Consider the following 20,334-nt stretch of genomic DNA (forward strand, 5'->3'; position numbering starts at 1 on the left):
AAATCGTAATCCTCCTTTTTGGCTTTACCGTAGTTAGGTAAAAAGAAGTGACCCAGGCAGTTAGCATTTTGATGATTATTAATTATTATTAATAAGGTAGGAATACTCAATTATGTCAGCTCTCAAGTCTCGACCAAAAAATAGCTCAACAATCGTTTTGAAAGTTGAAACTATAGTATGTTAATTTTATTTTACATCATAACACTGTAGTACTATGTTTTATTAGTAGTAGTAGTACGTATAACACTACGTAAACAAACATTTAAAAGCTTTGTGTGGTTAAATGACGTTTACAGTAAATCTCAAAACCAAATGACTGCCCGAAAACGGAAAAGCCTAAAGTTTTTTTTAGTTATCGATTCGGTCGATATAAAGTTTAATTAAAATGTCTGACCATTCACTGTATTTATACAGGCCAAAATACGCACAGGCAGTAATTGTGTAAATAGTTTGCAACGTTCAATTTTATTGGTATGTTTGAAGTGTACCCGTGGGCTCCATATGCGTTTAAAGCCGTACAAACGTAATGACATGTGCAATACGCCGAAATGTTTTTTTCCAACGCTCCCAATCCAATAAAATCCAACCCCTGAGGTGTGTAAATAAAAACTAAACAAGCATTGCTCGCTTTGTTGCTATGTTATTACTTTTTATATACTTTTAAAACTTCGTCGAGCCGATGTGTATTTGAGAAACGTTTTATTGATTTACCAAAAAATAAATTCGCAATCAACAACTTTTTTTACGTAAAATACTAGGATTAAATTTTCAGAAGGATATCAAACATCACCGGAGTTTTTGATAGAGAAAAGTAATAATAAAATATGATGAAAGAAAAGAATTTGCCCGCGACTTTGCGCCACATAAAGGAAATTCGCAGAAACCGTTAATTTTCCCGGATAGAAAGCAGTCTATGTCCTATCCCCGCGGGTCCCGCAGTCTCCTCATTATTGATGTCTTGAAAATTCGCTTAGCGATTTACAAAAGAGTTACTGTACAGACATACGGAAACAGAATTTTCGTTTTTATAATATTAGTAGATATTATATATTTAATTTATAGGCGCAAAGAGATTTTTCTCAGAGAGTAAGTATATTATAATAATAATATTTATTCAAATTGCCTTACCTTGTCTCTAGAAAGATCCATCAGCGTGAAAGTCTGCTTCGACTTCTCTCCGTCGATATGATTGGTGTACTGTGGTGGATTCCGCTGAAGCGAAAGGTCCACAGCGATCTTCCCGTGCTGCGGCGACTGGGCTACGTGGAGTAGCACCCCCGAGGGTCTAACCCCGTATTTGTGGTGGTCCAACACCACGTCTATGTTCTGTGTCGTGATGACTGAGACGCCACCTTCTTGCACCGTTAGGGGATAGAGCGCTACCAGTTCGAGCTCGCTGCTGGATTTGGAGAACACCTGAAATAATAAAAATATACGAATTAATATTGATCAGGGAGCAGTCAGCAGGGCCCGATCTAAGGGCCAACCCACACGTATCCCAACCACACCACATCGCAACGACAAAATGTCGTCGAGCTGTGGTTACGTGTGAAAGGTGTCGCTGCAGCTTTTTGTAGTTGCGTTGTGGTACGGACAATAGCCCGACGTGGTTGCATTGTCGCCAGTGATTACGTATGTGGTTACGTACAAAAGTCAATGAAACGGAGGGGGAGAAGAGCGCAGGCAGTGTGCGTTGTGGTTGCGATGTGGTCGGCGTCAGCCGTGGTTGCGATATGGTCGGTATCACACAAGTGGTGAACAACGACTGCAAAATGTGGTACGTGTGAATGGACCAGTTAATTTACAATACTGTTACGTGCTAGGGTTCGAGGATTTGGAGAGAAAGACCTGGTGACTCTCTTGAAGACTTTATTAACACTGCACTAAACACTAGGTCACAATACTTAGCACTAAATCCAAACACTAATCACTAGGTCCAATCACTAAGCACTATCACTGTCCTAGGTCGTAGCCAAGTCGCAGGTTTCACTGGTTCACTCACTATTGATCACTTGATGTCGCCTCGAAGATCGCTAAGATTGAACTGACTTGCCGGGCCTGCCTGCGGCTCTTTTTATATGGCGAGACGAATTCCAGAAAGTTCCCGATTCACGTAAATAAGTAAACAACCGTGGGAACTTTCTAGGAGGCTCGGGCATGTACCACAATAAAACTGCCGTCCTTACGATAAGTGCAGTAAATTGAATTTAATTTAGACCTTATGGACTCAGTCATAAGGTCTAAATTAAAACACGTAAACACGCTTACAAATAAACGGTAAACACGTAAACAAACATCAATACGAAATATACGCTCGACCACGTGGTGTGGTTGTGGTTGTCGTGTGGTTGTGATACGTGTGGGTTGGCCCTAAGGGGGTCGAGCCGGGCATTTGCCCAAAGCGGCAAAAATGAGGGGCGGCCATTAGCCATCTCCCACCAAAGTTTGAGAATTTTGCCTTCCAACTTACTTCAGGTTGGAAAGTGGAAATATTTAAGTAGTTTACTTAAATATTCCCCGCATCATCCCCCAACAAAACTAGTTCATGACTTATATGGTTTTCTGTATGTAAAGTGCGGCGAAAATTATTTTTGCCCGAAGCGGCTCAATAGCTAGATCAGGCCATGTTAGGGACTAGGGAGTGTGCGAGCGATTAGCGAAGGAATTTTTTTTTTACCGAACCCATCAAACCCAAGTTACGACCATCATCTTTTGCCGAAGTCAAAATATTCTTTTTGCTACATTTATAAAACTTTATGAATTTTTATTAACCAAATAATAAAAAGGAAAATACACTAGTAAACATATTTCAAGTAACAGTTTGTTCTATTTCAGCTTCGTCATTGTATCGATTGTATGACTGTGATATTTTCTGATGAAGCCAAAGTGCACTTTTATAATTCCGGACGTCACATTATCGTGGACGCCAACTTCCACAATAAAACGTTGGGTACGTTAAACGCCCTTCTGATTTTACGCACCGCGGACGTTTTGTGCGGTTCAGAAAAGTGTAGACATCGTAATGTAACGTGCACGTTAAAAAGTTATAATCGTCGACGGAAAAGCGTCTTCATATATTTCCATACATTTTACTTCCCTAATCCCTATGTTATCGTTTTACCGCGGACGTCCACAATATCACCGCCACGTCCAAAATTATAAAAGCGCACAATAGATTGATCGAGCAAAATTATATTGGCCAAAGGTAGCTTCAGTCAAACATGTCAATAAAGGTGACAACACACAAACATAACAAACGCACAAACAATAGTGTACGTATCCAGTGGAAATCGGTTCCGGTCGTACACCAAAAAGTAAATCGCTTTACATCTGGAGCCGGGGGCGGGCTGCGGGATAGTCATTGAATATACATTGAACTTCGAACGCGGCGCCAGAACGGATGTTTCGCTACCGGTGGAGGACCATAGCGGCCGAATCAGTAACATCCTACCGACTGCGCTAAATGCTTTAATATTACATTTATCATTAATGCAGTTATTTCCATACTAATATTATAAATGCGAAAGTATGACTGTTTGTCTGTCTGTTACGTGTTCATGCTCAAACCGGTAAATCGATTTTGCTGCTTTGCTTGGAGTCCCGGGAAAGAACATAGGCTAATTTTTATCCCTAAAAATGTACGGTTCTCGCGCGATAAACTAATTTTGATTTAAAATTAGTTTAAAAATAAGTTTGAAACTTTCTCGCCTCTTGTTATTAAAACGATCCACGCTGTGTTACAGCTACAGCTATGCATTGGTCGGCCTTTGTCTGATACGTTAAAAAAATCACTCTGTAGACAAGGACACTGTTGTATTTTCAAATATTGTTCAACTGTTCCTTGTTTCTCATCATCATCATTTTCGAGCATCTGTTTCAGTCATTGTATAACAGCTGTTGTATTTATTGTTTACTTTATATTATAATGGGTAAAAAGTATTCTAAAGTAACAAAGCATAAACGGCAAAGGAAGTTGTAAAGTTAATTCCACAAATAAAGTTCACACACGAACGACCAGCGACAATGGCGTTTGAGCAATCTCAGGGGCTTTGAAAATTATTATCCAGCTATGTGTAAAAATCGTTTGACGACTTTTACACAAAGCAATATTCATACTAGAAGTCACGCGCGATCCGAACGCGTAAAAACAGTATGTTGCGGTAATCGTACATTTATCCACCATAAAAAGTATACTTAAGCTCAATTGTTCATAGTTACAACCTACGCTCAACTCACACGGCCACAGAGTCACCAGAGGTCTTACCGCCGTACTCAGAGACATTTAATTTTAATTATGATTAAGATTTAAGATTAACTTTCATTTAATGAAGAGTTTCACAGATAATGAATGGGGCTCATGTCAAAATTTTTAAATAAAACACGCACATTATAAGAATTTCTAATCAGAACAATTCGGACGCCCGCCAGACCACCACACCGCACACCTATCAGAAACCTACCGGCGAGTCCGAGTTTAGTACAAAATGTAACCCTTTAAATAGAGCGCTATCCGAATAATTAGGTAATGATCAGAAAAATTTCGTCAGACGTCAGACACGTCAGAATTCTGATAGTATGCGGAGTCCACAAAAAAAACATATGAGCAGAGTGCGTTCCGGCGGGCGTCCGATTTTTCTGATCAGAAATTTTTCTTATGTGCGGCCGGCTGCCGGCGGCGGCTTAAGTTCTTAATGTTCTACTCTGAGTGCGGCAGTAAGCGATACGAATTTTCTATAATATTAACAATAGAAATAAAAATGCTGCAGGCGGAAAAAATATAATGCGTCGCGTCGCTTCGGCGTGGTCTCCTATATGCCCAGTCATCAAAATCGGCCCATTACTTTTGAAGCCTATGATGCAAACAAACGAGCTTTTTCTCTTTAATTTAGTATAATTTTATTTTCATTTCATTTAAATTATTCATAAGACGAATAAACCTACCTTATACTTCTCAGCGTAATCAGGATTGATGCAGAGATCGCTATCACACTTGCACGTAAAGTCGTTGACGCCGTGCTGTTCGCAGGTTGCGTTTGGAACGCACGGTGGACTTCCAGGGCTAGAGTGGCAGGGGTACCACCAAACGCACTTGGGGCTCACCCCGTACGTCACTAGCGCGTTGGGCAGCCCGAAGATCTTGTCGTCCACTTCGATTGGTTTTACGCAACCCTAGAAAAAGAAAAAAATTAAAGTGACAATAATAAATAATGGCTGACTTAATCTTTAAGATGTATAAATAAAATAAAAAAAAAATAAAGAATGGCATGTAGCATCAATTAGACGAAGTGTTGCGGGCTTAATACCTATTATGGAAAATTAGTAATCTAAATAATTTTAATATAACGTTAAAACTAATATCAAAACTTTAACTTTTGTTATTATTCAGCATCAAAAGTTTTAAACGCCAGTTAATTAAATAAGACTTCTCAGAAAAGAAATATTTCAATATTCTTTGTAGCTCAATCGCAAAAGCAAACTATTTATTCTAAAGGTTTCTCTAGTTGCAATTAAATAAAAACGTGAACCTATTTTCTACAATTAAAATTACAATAGAGAACAATAGGAAAGTTTCCTTCTTAAAACTGGTTCTTTCTTTTTCAAGGTTTCGGTTGTTTTTAAAGGCAATTTTTTTTTATGAAATAAGGGGGCAAACGAGCAAACGGGTCACCTGATGGAAAGCAACTTGCATCGCTCATGGACACTCGCAGCATCAGAAGAGCTGCAAGTGCGTTGCCGGCCTTTTAAGAGGGAATAGGGTAATAGGGGAGGGTAGGGAAAGGAAGGGAATAGTTGAGGGTAGGGAAGGGAAAAATTTCAATCATAAGTAGGTACATATTACAAATTCGTGATAGTTAGATCTTCAATTATAATTAAAAAAATAGGACACGTTCCAAAATGGGACTGAAATGACGAGCCAATATTAGAAGTTCATACGACTAAAACCTTATAAACCTATTTCACATAGCCGGTACAGATTTCAGACAAAGGAGTCTAAAAAGCCAGGTGCAAAAACGGCTCGCAACAAAAACTCATCGTCACAATACGACACATCTGTATAGCTTTTAAATTGAATTCAATATTTGAACGCTTCTAAAAAGACTTTGAGGCCTTCTAGCTATATTTTAATAACACAACTACGGAACCCTAAAAAAGCACAGCTAGAGCTTTATAAAATACGTGCAATAAAGGATTTCGCCCCGTAGATTTTTTCCCATTTTCTCCTTTGAACTTTTAGGTATCATATAGTCTTAATTAAAAATGCTAGCAGCTCAGTAGAGAGCTAAATACGAGTATATTTTAATTGCCGCACAATGGAACTCTCTTTGGAATGAATTAAAGGTATTTAATTTACTGCTTACTTTTGTTCTTTGCGTTTTTGCAACATGAGTCGTTTACTGAAATCCTTGTTAAAGGTAAGCGTTAGTAATAGGTTGGGGAAAAAATCTTTTCGCATTATAGTAGGTATGTATGAACTTGTGATCAAATATCATGGACTATAATATACCAATTGTATCTGGCAGATTTTGGTATCATTAAAAATTTTTAATTTACACTAAGACAATTCCAAATTCAAATCAGGTAAATGTGAGATTTTCATTTGTTTTTCATAAATTGTTAAAATGAGTGAATAAATTCGATCCATTTTAAAATTTAATAACAAGAAAGGTAAAAATGCAACACCCCACACCCGCGAAAAAAATGTGTGATGTTTATGGACCTAATGCAGTATCTGTGAGAGTAGCGCATGCAGGTAGATGTTGTGACGAAGGCATCCGCTAAGAAAGGATTTTGATAAATTCCAACCCGAAGGGGTTAAAATAGGGGATGAAAGTTTTCATATAATAATACTTCTTAACGCGAGCGAAGCCGCGGGCAAAAGCTCGTTATTATATAAAATGCGAATGAACTTTTTCCCCAACCTAATATTATAAACTTATACTTAGTATAGTGCCTGATAGTATAAAAGAGAAATTATTCCTAAGAAGATGGTGACCGACTACTACGCAAATTGGTCAGGTATATAAAGCGTTGTCAGCTTTGCAATTACGATCACGACTATGAGTGGTTTCGCACTACGTCCGATCCGAATCCGATCCGAGCGGAGATTCATGAATAACGGAAATTGGACTTAGTGAAGCAAGCCATCATAGAAATAGATCTTTTACTAACGTATTTTTACGTCCGGATCGGGTAAGATCAGACAAATCACCATGATACAACCCGACCAAATAGGTCCGCCATTTGCCTACTAATTTCTCTAATGGTAACTACAAATTTGGTCAGTGGACGCTCCTCTGAGCCAAGTTTTATTGAATAACGCTGAAATCAGCTATGAAATTGCTCAGTTACCGGAATCAGCAGCTATCCAAATATGTGTAAAGTTTCAATTTGAACTGTGCCATATCGAACATTACTAATAGCTGATATACTCTGATTTCAGTTTAATTGGCTCTTGGATTTTGAACACAGAACCATCAATTTCTAAACAATCATTATGATGTTATTTAGTCAAATTGCATTTGATATTTTCTACAAAAAATTTATATTTCAAAACCGGATTTAAAATTTCAAAACAATAGGTTTCGTTTTTCGAAGATATTACGCATCTGCATCGCTAAGGGTAAAAACCGGCCGCAGCGCGACGCGTAGATGCATTTCTAAGTTTGTATGGATTTGACAGACTTCTCACGTAATTGAAGTCTGTTAAATCTAAAATCCATACAAATTTAGAAATGCATCTACGCATCGCGTCGCGGTCTGTATTGACCCTAAGAGACATGGCGTTTGCGATGTCTTGGGTAAGGGTCGGATACAAGACGTCAGGAGCATTGAGTATAGTGATCAGTTTACGTTAAGCCTCACACAATCTAGATTGCTGTCGAAACTATCGAATGTATTTTGACTAAGTACCCCGGGGCTGATTCACAATACCGTCCGACTTGTATTGGGAAACTTACCGCGCGGTTATTGCACAATGCTTTAGACATAGCAAAGCTAGTTTAGACATAGCAGAAATCGGGCGTTTCCCGTGTTTAAGCCGCACAGTTTAAGGGTCGCGTCGCCCCCTTAAACTGTGCAACCCCCATAGGTGCCTACTACACGTGCATGCTTGAGATTAACACATTAGCACAGTTAATTAACAAACGGTATATTATTATATCTTCTTTATTTTACAGGATCCGCAGAACAAATTATATTATTTAAAACACGATTATTTAGGTTCGAGCTCTGACTATATTTCTGATATGTTTTATTATTAACTGTTTTCGGCAATTGACGTAAAACAACAAAATATACTTATATAATATGTAGCCTGGGAAAATGAAGGAATTCGGACCGAATAATTCGTGTAGTTTTGAAAGTTGGTACAGTTGTTCCTAAAGGTGTCCAGATGAATATACTAAAAGTCCCCGAGGGTGGAACAAGAACCGGCGGTGGGGGAGGGGGGAAAGGTCTCTTTTTCAAGGTTTTTGCTTGATAAATAAATAATTATATCTCTTTAGTGACTTCTACATTAATTATCTACATTAAATTTCCTATCAAACCTTGAAAAAGAGAAGCCGGCTCTTGTCCCACCCTCGGGGACTTTTAGTATATTCTGTTATATCTGGACACCTTTAGGAACAACTGTACCAACTTTCAAAACTAGACGAATTGTTCGGTCTGATCGCCGATTTTGAAACTAATTTTCTTAGACTTAATGGTCACTGTTAAGCATTGCGCATGCTAACCCACAAACATTTTTGGTGTTGAATTATGAATGCATTCTTGTTCTAAATGATCTAAAGAAAATAACAACTCACAAACATTTTTGGTGTTGAATTATGAATGCAGTCTTGTTCTAAATGATCTAAAGAAAATAACAACCCACAAACATTTTTGGTGTTGAATTATGAATGCAGTCTTGTTCTAAATGATCTAAAGAAAATAACAACCCACAAACATTTTTGGTGTTGAATTATGAATGCAGTCTTGTTCTAAATGATCTAAAGAAAATAACAACCCACAAAAATGTTTGGTGTTGAATTATGAATGCAGTCTTGTTCTAAATGATCTAAAGAAAATAACAACCCACAAAAATGTTTGGTGTTGAATTATGAATGCAGTCTTGTTCTAAATGATCTAAAGAAAATAACAACCCACAAAAATTTTTGGTGTTGAATTATGAATGCAGTCTTGTTCTAAATGATCTAAAGAAAATAACAACCCACAAAAATTTTTGGTGTTGAATTATGAATGCAGTCTTGTTCTAAATGATCTAAAGAAAATAACAACCCACAAAAATTTTTGGTGTTGAATTATGAATGCAGTCTTGTTCTAAATGATCTAAAGAAAATAACAACCCACAAAAATTTTTGGTGTTGAATTATGAGTGCAGTCTTGTTCTAAATGATCTAAAGAAAATAACAACCCACAAACATTTTTGGTGTTGAATTATGAATGCAGTCTTGTTGTAAATGATCTAAAGAAAATAACTGCATTCATAACTCAATGCGTATTTTTTGTTGTGGAATGATACACAAAATTATTGATCAGCAGCGATTCCACAAGGTACGAGGGCTGCTATTTATGTATCCGGAATTAAAAAAAGAAACAAACATATATCATTTAATATGGTTTTATTGCTTTTCAAAATATTCGCCGCGATGATCGACACACTTTTGCATACGCTGGAACCAATTTTCATAGCACTTTTTCCATTCTGATAGAGGTATCTCCAAAACGTGCATTTTGAACGCATCAACAGCCTCTTCGCGACTCGAAAAACGTTGACCACGTAATTTGTTCTTCGCGTATGGAAATAAAAAGAAATCGTTAGGTGCCAATTCAGGGCTTTACGGCGGATGACCAGTCAATTCGATCTTTTGACCCTCCAAAAACTGAGTTGTTTCAGCTGAGGTGTGACAGCTAGCATTGTCGTGATGTAATATGATTCTGCGTTGTCGGTTGTCCTTTCTTATTTCTTCAAAGACTTCTGGTAAACAAATGGTCGTATACCATTCAGAATTAACCGTTTTACGATTCTCTAATGGCACTGTAGCCACATGTCCATTAATTCCAAAAAAACAGGCGACCATTTGCTTCAAAGTACTTTTTGCACGAGTAACTTTTGTTGGTTTCGGCTCATCTTGGAACACCCACACCGTTGACTGTTGTTTAGTTTCGGGGTCATATGCATAGATCCAAGATTCATCACCTGTGTAGATATTATAAACGGCTTTTGACGTACCACGGTTGTATTTTTTTATCATTTTTTTGCACCAATCGACACGAGCCCGTTTTTGATCGATTGTCAAGTTGTGCGGAATCCAATGCGAACATATTTTTTTTACAGCCAAATGTTCGTGTAATATCTTATGTATGCTCGTCATACTTATGCCTAAGGACGCCTCTATCTCGCGATATGTAACATGACGATCACGCATTATTAGTTCCCGCACAGCATCTATATTTTGTGGGACAACAGCTGTTTTTGGGCGACCTTCTTTATTTTCATCCGTGAGCATAGACCGCCCACGATTAAACTCACTGTACCAGTGATAAACAGTGGTTTTTGATGGTGCTTCATCTCCAAAAGTTGCGGTGAGTTGAATAAAGCACTGTTGTTGATTTAGCCCACGCCGAAAATCGTAGTAAATCATTGCACGAAAATGTTCACGCGTTAAATCCATGGCAAATGAAGACACGCAATTTTCAAAATGACGCCACAATGGAAAAATAATTGACAGTCACATGAAGCAAAATGTATTCTTCAACCAAAGAGTTCTATTTTCAAATGTTGTAATTACTTTTAAATATTGTTCTTGTAAGTGGCCAGTTCCGGATACATAAATAGCAGCCCTCGTAGTTTCACCATGATGGCTATCATGGTTGTCCACGTGGAGAGGGACTTAAGAGGAGACACTAGGGCCGTTTTTCCATACAAACGTTGTCCCCTGTTTCCTTCCTGGATAATGCCGGCAGTTATAATTTTTTCCTGAATATATATGGCCACTACCAGCATGTCCCTATGTTTTCTTCCTTTTCATAATTTAATTATTAAAAATGATATAAACTTTCAAAAACCCAAAAAAATGCCATATTTTCCGCTGTGTAATGTGTTCAAACATCCAGAAAACAAATTTGGCTAGATTATACGAAAAAAATAAAACATAGGAACACAGCTCAAGCCTTGCTTTAATTTTTAATGAAAAAAATACTAAAATACGGTTAAGTTTTGGAGAAGAAATCAGGGGACAACAAAATGTTGATTTTCTGTTCTTTTATAAGATCAAGCTGCAGCTTCGTCTCTATCGCGCTCTGCGGGGGGAGGCTTGAGGACAGGAGACAGCAATAGATTTTACAAAACCTTGTTTTTTATTTCTCTAACCCTAGTGTGTCCTCTTAAAGGAGAGCCGGCGTTTACCAATAACATAGTTAGTTCTCGAATCGTGTCGTGAACCAATGGGCTGGACAATAATTATGTTCAGTCAAGGTTTATTTGTATAATTATTAAATCAATTAAGCATATTATAATACAATCACATCACTGACCGATATAAGCCTCCAATTATTACATGATACCTAGTAGGATCCATCACTATTATAGATGGCAAATTAAACAAGGCTGAACGAGTAAACGTATTATCTAATGGGAAGCCATTAACGTAGCCTATTCGAAGTATAAAATATCGTACCTCGGCAAAACACACACATAGAATTTTTTGCAATTATTATTAATCATGAAACTAAAAATTGTATAAACAAGGTCTCGATAAGAAATAAAATCTCCAAAAAGCACACTACCTATATGGTCGGAAAATCGGTCATGACATTTTTATAAAAATAAAAATCACATCAACTCACCAAGTTAGTCTCAAAGCTCGCAGTTTCAGTTTGTATGCTTTCAATGCCTTTTAATGCATTTAAACGAATATTTGCGGGAAAGTAATAGGGAATCGGTTCTTTGAGTTTTATTTATTTAATATTATGGTTTACGGATAAAGTTATAACGTGTTTACTGTGTACATTATTTTATTACTTACCAGACGACGTATTTAAAAGACTTGCTGTGAGCGATACCGCGATATAAAGGGAGTGCTACACCATCTATCGAGCGAGTTTGGAGTGTACATCGTAATTCGCAGTTCTGATTTCATTTGTATTTTAATCGAATTTAATTATCATAGTTTAATTGTTAACTTTGTTAACACTATTTTTCCTTTTGTACGTAAAATAATTATTATGAAGTCGAAACTCATTTTTAATGTTCTTGCAAAGCCACAAACATAAAAATCTTTTCTTTTATTTAATAAAGTTATATTATACTTTTCAGTTTTTAGGTTTCCTTGCACAAAGGATGAAAACGGGAGCCTATTCCTAATGAGTCTAGACTTCGCTGTCTGTCTGTCGTCCGTCCGTGTGTCACGAGGATAGATCTCGACAACCGCAATAGCTAGATATTTTATTTTTTTACAAATTATGTACTTTGTTGTAGCTATAAAAGCTAATAGTCCAACTAAAATAAAATAAATGATTAATCGGGGGTCTCATACAACAAACACGTTTTTTTGCCCTTTTTTGCTTTATATCCATAATGGTAAAAGTAAGGTTTTTGAAAGTTTCAGAAAATACTTAATTGTATTTCAACTTTAATAATAAGTAATAAAAAGTACATAAACTTGTGATTTAAGGGGGGCTCCCATACAAATTTACGGTACGGAACCCTATGTACGCCAGTCCGACTCGCACTCGGCACGGCAAGTTTCATATTTTTTCCTTTCATTGTTGATAACGACCTATCTTGTTGCCAAATTTCAAGGTTCTAAGTCTGCTATAAGTACCTTAGAATTTTGATGATCTGTCAGTCAGTGAGTGACAAAATGTAGTAACTTTGATCATCCGTAACTATTAAACTATTTATCGAAATGTTATGTAATTTGGAGGTTAAGCTAGTTTTAATACTTGCTCCTAGTCACCGAAATTCTAAATCCCTAGCTTTGTTAACATCGAAGATAAAGGGGGTGTGAAAAAGCCGCGAACCGCTTCGAGAAAAGTATGCTACGGCCGTGCCTTTGCTAAAAAGCTTGGCTGGAGCACGGCATATTGATGTCGAAATCAAATTACTCGATAAGTGAGCATCATAATACGGTCGAAAACAATTTTAATATTATTAAATCAGAAATATTATTAAAATTATATGGAATTCATACTAAGCTAATATTATAAATGCGAAAGTGTGTCTGTCTGTCTTAACTTTTAAACCGCTGAACCAATTTTGATGACATTTTGTATTGAGATACTATGAGTCCCGTGAAGACATAGGATACTTTTTATGCCGGAAAAATGTACGGTTCCCGCGCGATAAGCGGATTTCTGTACAACGTCGTGGGCGTCATGTAGTTATAGTAATAAGATTCTGAGGGAAGAATGAACTTTTCATTTAATAATAAAGACGATCAATCATAAAATCATAAATCTTTATCTAAAATCCGCACAAGCATGAAAGATTTTTAATATTATGAAAAACAATTGAAGGCTCAAGCAGATCCTTTTAAGCACTAAAAGTATATTTAAAATTCCATTATAAAATCTTCCAAGACCAGTTATTTGTTCATATTAAAAAAACCAGCCAAGTGCGAGTTTCACTCGCGCAGTAAAGGTTTCGTACAATATAACTAATCCATACTAATATTATAAATGCGAAAGTGTGTCTGTTTGTCTGTTACCTCTAAACGTTCGAACCGCTGAACCGATTTTGCTGAAATTTGGCATGGAGATACTTTGAGTCCCGGGAAAGGACATAGGATACTTTTTATCCCGGAAAAATGTACGGTTCCCGCACGATAAACGAATTTTGGCGCAACGGAGTTGCGGGCGTCATCTAGTATAATATATTTTAATCACTTTATGTGTTTGTCTAATGCCTAGAAAGAAACACTACATAGTATATTCTAGAGGTAGTGTCGTTTTCATTGCAGTCACAAAAAATCTTTGTTTTTGCATTTTTAAAATGACGATTTACAACATTTCGAAAACTTTAACTATCTGTCATAAACGGTAAAGGATCTGTCATAAACAGAAGGATCGGCAGCACGGAAGGCTAGTAGAGTAGAGTCTCAGTATTGGTGCCTATTCCATTTTCAACATTCGAGTACGGAACCCTAAACGACAGCCGCAGTTAACAGATCTCTACTGTATTTTAACTATCCTCTGCTGTGAATTAATGCACTCGCCGCATCATAAACGCCATGGACATAAAGGATGGACCGAGCGCACTTACAATGTAAGATTTTTAAGCTCCACACGTAACGGTAAATTATTATTATTTTATGTTACCTTAATTATAAATTGAAACAATCTCGTCTTTAATTGTGGCCTAACTACGATTGTCCTTTGTGATTATTAATAGGGGAGTTGACAACTTTTTAAAAATAGTTTTAAGCGATTCAGTTGTTTACAATAATACCTGTAAATTAATATTTTATTCATTATTATGCCCTAGAATGAGTTAAAAATTATTTTAAATGCTGAATTCAAAATATGTCACAAAAACGCGGCATTACAAGGTTTGTTAATCATTAAGCTGGACGTCATTATATTGGTGTGGCCGTAGCAACGACATTAATAAAAATAATCCTAGTAGGGTAAGCCCAAAGTGGACATGCAGGGCCTTCCCTAGATTATCTAATTGGGCTTCACGATCGGCTTCACTGGCTATCAGAGGTAAGCCTTAAAAAATGAACCTACGCCCTTGCTCATTCCATCGGCGGGGCTAAAATGGTCGCTTTGGAGAATCATGATATGAATCATAATATTATGATTCATTTATTTTTATCGCAAAATGCAACTTTGCTGGCAATTCATGTCTAGTAATTCGTACTGATTCGTATTGATTTCACATTTGTCAGTTTGACAGTTTTGACAATTCATTTGCTGAATTGCTTGAGAGGAATTGCTAAAAGTGACCATTTTAGCCCCACTGAGCCCTGATTCACGAATCACGATGCGCAATTCGACTCGGACTTCAACGCGCGATATCCAATAAACGCTCGCCGCGCTAAGCATTAACCAATGATCGCACGTAAAATTTCCGAATGCAAGTCAAACGGAAATCGTGAATCAGCCCGCGCCCCGCTGATATGTCTGTGTCCGCTAAACCGCCATTCAGGACTAATTGCTTATGGAGTGCATTTGACACGTCATAAAATATGTCTCACTAAATCATTCGCGCTCGACAGACAAAAACTATCGATGAAATCGCATCAATTTGAACGTTTTATTTCCGTTGAGCGATGAAGCCTGCATTCGACAAAGCGATTTAACTGTAGAATTGGCACCTTACTAATAATAACATGAATCCATACATCTTGTATCTTTAAACGAGCAATTCTTGAAATAATGGTAATAATCTATATATGTATATAGGTGGTTTCGGGGGCGATAAATCGATCTAGCTAGGTATAATTTTTAGAAAATGTCATTTTATTCAAATATCAATTTAAGTCATATAGCTAGTGATATTATAAATGCGAAAGTGTGTCTGTCTGTCACCTCTTCACGCTCAAACCTTTGAGAGAAACTTTAAGATACTATTGAGTCCCGGGAAAAGACAAAGGATACTTTTATCCCGGAAAATTTTGCCGCGCGATAAACGTATTTTGGCCCAACGGAGTTGCGAGCGTCTCCTAGTATAGATATTTGTTTGTCAGCCTCTAGAAGTACTAAATTAATTTTTATAAAATTTCCTAATTTTATTACGAGTACGCTGCATGAAGACGTCACGGAAATATTCATTGTAACTATTAAGCCTTTTACTAATAAACGCTGTATAAGCTTTGAATAGTTATACAGTGTTTTGTCTTCTTCAATCAAATTAAAAATGTCATTTGTGTGACAGTAACAAAACACTGTATAACTATTCAAAGCTCATACAACGTTTATTAGTAAGGGGGTAAGTCTATAACATTTATTTTTCACAGCTTAGCACGTTTTTATTATGCTCGTAGCAACTTTTCCCAGTTGATTAAATATGCTTCGGATCTTATCCGGCGAAGAAATGTTGCCGTAAAAACTTTAGTTAAGTCTTAGGTTGTAACAGTTTACAACTTCACTATATTATATGCATCGTTTTTATAACGAAAACTTCCAGTCTACTTATTCTTCCCGCAGTGATTTGTTTTCTGGTATTTTTTCGCACAAACTTGTTTAAATGTTAACAAAATTTATGCCATACTCTATTTATTGTGAATGAATACAGGTAAAATGTATCAAAGTTGAATATGTACAAATAGGCGATTGGATACTGTAGACGGGCATATTTTTCTGTATTATAATGTCATGTCATGACGGATAAGCATAACTGCCCTTACCGTCACGACTGTGAGGCCACCTCACTCTTGCGCATTGCACAATCGAAGACGCTTATGGGCAATTATCAGTGATTTCATCATTTCGGAACGTAAAATCATTTTACAGCACCGACGAATCACGTGAACGCATATATGCTCACGTATAAACACGTAGTTTAACCACATCACCGTGGTCACAGAATGCATATAAATTAGTACAACCGTGTGTAAAAACGTAAGTAATTTAACCACGACTGCTGCTCGGCCACTTTCTTCGTGCTTAATAAACTTGAGTTAAACACTTGTCAATTATACACGTGTATTTTAATGTTTCTGTTTCGGCTGTGAGAAATAATTTTCCAGATTATTTATATCTAGTCGCGGCATTGGCCAATGAAAGATGTCCCTATATTTGCCATTGATAGATAATTTGATGACGATAAAACAATTGCGTTGTTCCGATTAATTGAATAATGGGAGAGACTGGAGGTGGTTCGTTAGTTTGTTCGAATTAAGCGCCAAGTAATAAACTGAAATTATTGTCGTTTATGCTGGCGTTAAAATTATATTTCGAGATCAAAATGAGTCTACTTTTTATTAATGGTGCATTGTTAATAGTCTTGAAAATAATTGGGAAATCGTTTTGATTATATTTGGGAAAAATACTTACATCGTAGAATAAAATGCACCAAATTTTGAATAATTTACTATAACTCATCGAAAAAAACATAAAAATATGTTTAGAGAAACTTTGAGACGTTAACGAACTTAGGTGTAAGAGGTAGATTTATTAGTAATTGTAGAGTATTTTAAGTGAAGGATTATGTTTAACGTATTTTATTTAACAGACTATTTAATATCGGTGTCAGTAGGGTATAACATATTTTGTCATTTTCTAAAGAAAATTATGTATAAGAATAAATACCTTATAGAAAATAACTTTTTTTACTAAAGCTTCTCAAAAGAAACTCTCTTATACTTTAATAAACTTTAAGATATATACGTAAACACACAGTTAAAATTAAGTTCGTGTCAACTTTAAATAACTGTGTTTATACGTTTTATTTTGTAATGTGTATGTGTAATGCCCAAAGATATATAATAATTATTAAATTATTATTATTACATTGCAACCATGTCAAGTGAATGATTATGTTGAAACAATTGCATTTAACAGACTATTTAAAATTGGTGTCAATAGTGTAAACATTATAATATTTTGTTGTAAACTGTCCGCAAACTTTTATATAGGCCACTTCGAAGTTGCCGTCGGGAAAGTTTAATGTTTGCATTTGCATTATTTCGAAATGTATTAAGCTGAAACATATTATAACATTGATTGGACATATTACTGTGCATATTAATTATTATTTGTATTTTCATTTCATATGAAGTCATTTTAAACGGCACATTTCCACGGCTTGGCATAATATTATGTGGAATAGGATTGGATTAGGTCCACTTGCGCAGGGAAGCTCTGGGTTAAAGTTAACCCCGGACTAAATGTTATCTCTTTCATAAAATATAATATGAAGAATGTAAGAGACAACTCACTATGTAACCCGGCTATTGACTTAAACTTTGATCTGCGCATGTGGACCTTATTAGCTGAATAGATCATCGCACATATACAAATTTTCGATAGTTTGTAGGTTATTGGACCTCATTAATCAGATTTTTTGTATGTTAAACGATAGATTTATCTCAAAAGACAAATACAGTGTACACAACTGCATAACAAATTAACTGCAAAGTTCTTCTCATATCTTAAATTTTATTCATGTAAGTATTTTAAATAAGGCTTAATCAAAATCATCATACATATTATAAAACAAAATCGCTTTTTTTCCCTCATGTCCCTTTGTTCCCTTTAATCTTTAAAACTACGCAACGGATTTTGATGATTCTTTCAGTGTTAGATAGCCTATTTTTCGAGGAAGGTTGAAATAGAGGAAAATGTGGAAAAAACGGGGAAAATTATTTGAAAGGGCTAACTTGAACGCGCTAATCTCAGGAACTACTGGTCCGATTTGAAAAATTCTTTCAGTGTTAGATAGCCCATTTATTGAGGAAGGCTATATTTTATCACGCTAAGACTAATAGGGGAATGTGGAAAAAACGGGGGAAATTATTTGAAAGGGCTTATCTCGCGAACCTCTGGAGCAATTTTTATGTTATTTGGCACAGATAAGAAGTAGACCACGTGAAGGATCATAGGCTATCGATTTTAAATATATTTTTTCAGTGGCTTTATATTTTATACCCGTGCGACGCCGGGGCGGGTCGCTAGTCTAATATATAAGATTCTCGTGTCACAGTGTTTGTGCGCAAACTCCTCCAAAATGGCTCAACCGATTTTAATGAAATTGTGATGTACATTCGTTAGGCTGGAGAATAGGTTTTTATTTACTTTTTATATTGTTTCTTGAAATATTTTAAATACGACATGTATAATATTGCTAACGGGAACACTGTAGACATTAATAATTACCATTAAAACAGTATCTAAAACATTCTAATTATTTAAGTAGCTAAACATCTACAGTCTAAACCGTTTACGGCTAACACGTTATTGGGTGTAATAAACAGTGATTCGGTGAATCTGTGGCGAGCTGTGTCATCGATATTTACCACATACGCCACAATTGTTTTAGCCGTGTAAGTTTAACCGCAACGCGGCTAGCACGCTCGTGAAAATGGCTATTAGAACTATACGTTTTATCTAAAACTAATACATCAACGGCGATTATGATTTATAAACCGTTTACACGATAAAGTTTTTTTTTTGTCAATTAGTAGACACTGGACATTTATGCAATGAAAATTGATATATCGGGTGTATTTTCATATACAGGCAATATACAAAGATTCATAGAGCGAACGAAAAAAAAACAGCATGACTAAAGGTTATAAACTAATACTCATTACATTAGTGCAGCTTATATTTTAATAATAAAACTAGTTGTTGAAGCACATTCGAAACTAATCGAACGGCTTAAGAGATTAAAGTTCGATATTGCTTGCAGCCGAAAGTTTGCTTTACAATTTGATCCGCTTTAAATTGAACACTCCTTCATCCTTTCATCTGCCTTCAACGAGGCCTTCGAGGAGCCACCGTAGATCTGGGGTCCGATTCTCAAGCATTGAATGTCGTTTCGATCGCAGGCCGTCACATCGGGCGTGAGAAAGCATATTATTATGCGGTCGTGAATTAGATAGACTGCGATCGAAAGACATTCGACGCTTGAAAATCGGGTTCTGTACCTACTCAGTTTCATTTATTTTGATTTAAATCAATTCATTTTGATTTAAATGTAAAAAAGCTCAGGGTATGCCACAGTATACAACTACAGAATACAACTACATATTATTAATATACAGTAAAGTAGCTCGGCCGTTGATCAAATTCGTGCAACACAGAGTTTAACGTGCAAAACACGCGTTTTTCTCATTGATTTATTCATTATAGTTATCTGAAATCACGCTACTATGAAGATGGCCTACTAGATATAATATTTTTACTGAGCTGTGTTACAACACTACCAATAATTCTAAATGTATCAGCCTCACAATAAACTAATAAATACTAATAATTTAGTTTAGTTAAAATTTTCAAATTTCGAAATAAAACTGTATACTCAAAATTCCTCCGCCATAATCAATTGATTTTCCACTCACCATAATACTAGAATCCGCGGCTTTGACACCCTTCGCGAATGCCCTCTGTCTCTTCTCACTCTCTATCCCGCCGAGGTAGAAAGAGTCGGATAGATCCAAGTACCTGGTGCCGCCGTTCTCGATTCTCGTAGACATGGCTACATTATCCACCGATAGCTGCAACACAAAATTAAACTTTACACCACGTACAATGTTTCCCAGGAGCGCCTACTAACTTAGTGAGAACTTATGGCCTTGTTATTTTACTAACTCTACCGCGATGATCTTCATTTGCATTACTTATAGAGCTTAAAATATTATATTCGCAGAAGCATAATATTCTGAA

The 20,334-nt window shown here is 36.3% G+C and overlaps 1 protein-coding gene across 1 annotated transcript in view; it reads right to left on the bottom strand.

The window, feature by feature from the left end:
* Positions 1 to 20,334, bottom strand: part of LOC121738655 (chondroitin sulfate proteoglycan 4) — a 144,787-nt gene that overhangs the window by 32,181 nt on the left and 92,272 nt on the right. Inside the window, exons 7-9 of the mRNA XM_042130858.1 lie at positions 20,010 to 20,165; positions 4,942 to 5,169; positions 1,129 to 1,416 (exon numbers count right to left, since the gene is read on the bottom strand). Of these exons, the coding sequence (XP_041986792.1) occupies positions 1,129 to 1,416; positions 4,942 to 5,169; positions 20,010 to 20,165 (672 nt within the window). The remainder of the gene's footprint in view (positions 1 to 1,128; positions 1,417 to 4,941; positions 5,170 to 20,009; positions 20,166 to 20,334) is intronic.

Source organism: Aricia agestis, chromosome Z, assembly GCF_905147365.1.
Source record: "Aricia agestis chromosome Z, ilAriAges1.1, whole genome shotgun sequence".
NCBI classification, from domain to species: domain Eukaryota; kingdom Metazoa; phylum Arthropoda; class Insecta; order Lepidoptera; family Lycaenidae; genus Aricia; species Aricia agestis.